The 2,440-nt window shown below is 49.9% G+C and overlaps 1 protein-coding gene across 1 annotated transcript; it reads left to right on the top strand.

The window, feature by feature from the left end:
• The first annotated feature begins 820 nt into the window (after positions 1–820).
• On the top strand, positions 821–2,106 carry LOC120847344 (piggyBac transposable element-derived protein 4-like). The gene is made up of 3 exons (XM_042293636.1): positions 821–1,046; positions 1,203–1,780; positions 1,897–2,106. Exons 1-3 carry the CDS (start codon positions 821–823, stop codon positions 2,104–2,106), a joined length of 1,014 nt encoding a protein of 337 aa, XP_042149570.1.
• Positions 2,107–2,440: the final 334 nt, after the last annotated feature.

Genomic DNA, 2,440 nt, shown 5'->3' with positions numbered 1-2,440 from the left:
TTTAAAATGCTGGTTTCTGATGTTAGGACATATGTGGACGTTTAGAAAGGTGAGAAGATTGAGAAATGTTGGATATGAAACGTTGAGCATGATAGTTCTGCTTAATTTTCTTAAATAGATGGAAACTGCGAAACGACACCCATTAACTCCTTAAAGGGATGGTGAACCAAAATTGGGATTAAAAAAAAAAAAACACAAGATGTAGGTGGAACGCTGCAATCCCCACAACACTACTCGTAAGGCGATATCTTGAATGGAAGCTCATATTTTTGGAAAAAGAGGCCGAGATTGAACAAGGCCACCGAGGCGCGTGACGTGAAGATATCTCGTTTCCTCTTTTCGCTTCGCCCCCTCAAGGCGAGGAGGCGGAGAAGACGCGAGGCCGTTCCTCTCCATCTGTCAAATGCGCCTCCTTTTTTTGAAAAATACGATCATCCGTTCGAGATATCGCTGTATGAGTGATGTTTTGGTGTTTGTAGCATCCCGTTGCACGCTTTTGCCGCCGTGTCTTGTGGAATCTAGATTTCGGTTCAGCATCCCTTTAACTGCCATGGACCAGTCCCACTCGTCCACGCTTGCCGTGCTAATTCTCCCAGTGACGAGTCTCACTCGTCCTGCGATGCGGAGATGTCTCCTACATGCCAGAGACGAGCTGGGCACGTCCAAAGCGCTTCATTGTTACCGGCAATCTCCAGATGGCGCTAGGCGACCCAAACTTTTTTCGCGCTCCGCCAATTTTGGAGAAGCTGGAGCAATCGCCTGGCTGCCTTGGTTTTAAAAATGGCGGCGTCCTCAAGCGCATGCAGCAGCGGAGACGCGCATGTGCCACGGCGAAAACGCTTTTGCCCAGACTCAAAGCAGTTCAGATGAAGATGAGGAACTGGTTCTCGACAGTGTCAGCGATCATTCATCAGATCTTAAACTGAGCTCGGACGAGTGCGACACAAGTGACGACGAAGATTTACAGGCATCTCGGAAGTGGACGAAGCTTGATAATGAGAAGCTGTTGCCTCCACCCCTTCGATTTCCCTTTCTGGCGTCTCCCGGTATGACGGCTACAGTTCAAGATTAGCGCAACCCTCTTGAGTTTTTCGAGCTATTTTTTGACGACGAGGTCATCGCCCCGATTGTGCAAGAAACGAACAGGTACGCTTCACAGTTTCTCGCAAAACATCGGACAACTGATGGCTCTCGCGCTGCAGCGTGGAAGCTGTTGACTGCGCAGGAGCTCAAGGTGTTCCTCGCATTGACACTGCCGCAAGGCATTATAGACAAGCCTGAACTCGCCATGTACTGGTCGGCCAGGAGGATTCTCCAAACCCCCATCTTTGGTGAACTCATGAGCAAGAACAGATTTCACCTGATAATGAAGTTTCTTCATTTTTCCGACAACGAAGATGAGATTGATGAATCACAGCACCCCCAACCGAAGCTTCGCAAGCTGTGGCTGCTGCTGTGTCTCCTCAAGGAACGGTTTCTGACCCTCTATGTTCCTGAGAGCACTGTAGCAGTGGATGAAAGCTTGATGCTGTACAAAGGAAGGCTGTCCTGGAAGCAGTACCTGCCCCTGAAGCGCTCACGCTTTGGTGTGAAGTTCTTTCTCCTTTGCGAGTCTGAGAGCGGGTACGTCTCTAACCTCCTCGTTTACACCGGCGAGGGGACTGTTACGCCGGATGCAGACAGTGCCATGAGCACGAAGATCGTCCTGAGCGTGATGGAACCTTTTTTTTGCAAAGGGTACTGCGTCACTGTCGACAATTACTACACCTTTCCAGAGCTTGTAGACAAGCTCCTGTAGCAAAAGACTGATGTATATGGCACGGTTCGGCCAACAAAAAAGGACATGCCCACCTTCAAAGACCTCAAACTCAAGAAAGGAGAAGTCGGGCGTTTCAGCGAGGAAAGTGCATGGCCCTGCAGTGGCGCGACAAAAAGCTCGTTACCTTGCTGAGCACAGTTCACGATGCCACAGTCGTTGAAGGCGTCAACGCCCGGAACGAGAAAGTCGTGAAGCCTGCTGCAGTTTACTACTACAACAACACCATGGGAGGAGTCGACAAGAACGACCAGAACCTCTTGCACTACCCGGCTGTGAGAGATGGGTAGAAGGTCTATTACAAGAAGATCTTCAGGCACCTTTTCGACATGTGTGTCTACGACTCTTTCGTTCTGTACAAGAAACAAGGAGGCGCACTCAGTCAACTGGACTACCGACTGGACCTTGTAGAGAAGGTGATTTCAGCAAATCACGATGAAAGCTAGCGGAAGAAAGTTGGAAGAAAGTTCGACAATGAAGCCACGCGGCTTACAGCTCGCCATTTTGTAAGCTTCATTCTTCCAACAGAGAACAAGCAGCTCCCGACTCGGCGCTGTATCGTCTGCTGCAAGGCCTCGTCCACCGGAGGTACCAAGATCCGGAAGGAAACGATATCGGTGCAAA

This window comes from Ixodes scapularis, unplaced genomic scaffold (assembly GCF_016920785.2).
Source record: "Ixodes scapularis isolate PalLabHiFi unplaced genomic scaffold, ASM1692078v2 PGA_scaffold4__175_contigs__length_147842914, whole genome shotgun sequence".
NCBI classification, from domain to species: Eukaryota; Metazoa; Arthropoda; class Arachnida; order Ixodida; family Ixodidae; genus Ixodes; species Ixodes scapularis.
This window is presented reverse-complemented; position numbering and strand designations above follow the sequence as displayed.

Excerpts from the sequence above, each read along its gene's own strand:
- LOC120847344 (XM_042293636.1), top strand. The coding sequence starts at position 821 with ATGTGCCACGGCGAAAACGCTTTTGCCCAGACTCAAAGCAGTTCAGAT. Across the intron at positions 1,047-1,202 it reads TCCCTTTCTGGCGTCTCCCG|CGTGGAAGCTGTTGACTGCG; the intron begins GTATGACGGCTA and ends CTCGCGCTGCAG. Across the intron at positions 1,781-1,896 it reads ACTACACCTTTCCAGAGCTT|CGAGGAAAGTGCATGGCCCT; the intron begins GTAGACAAGCTC and ends CGGGCGTTTCAG.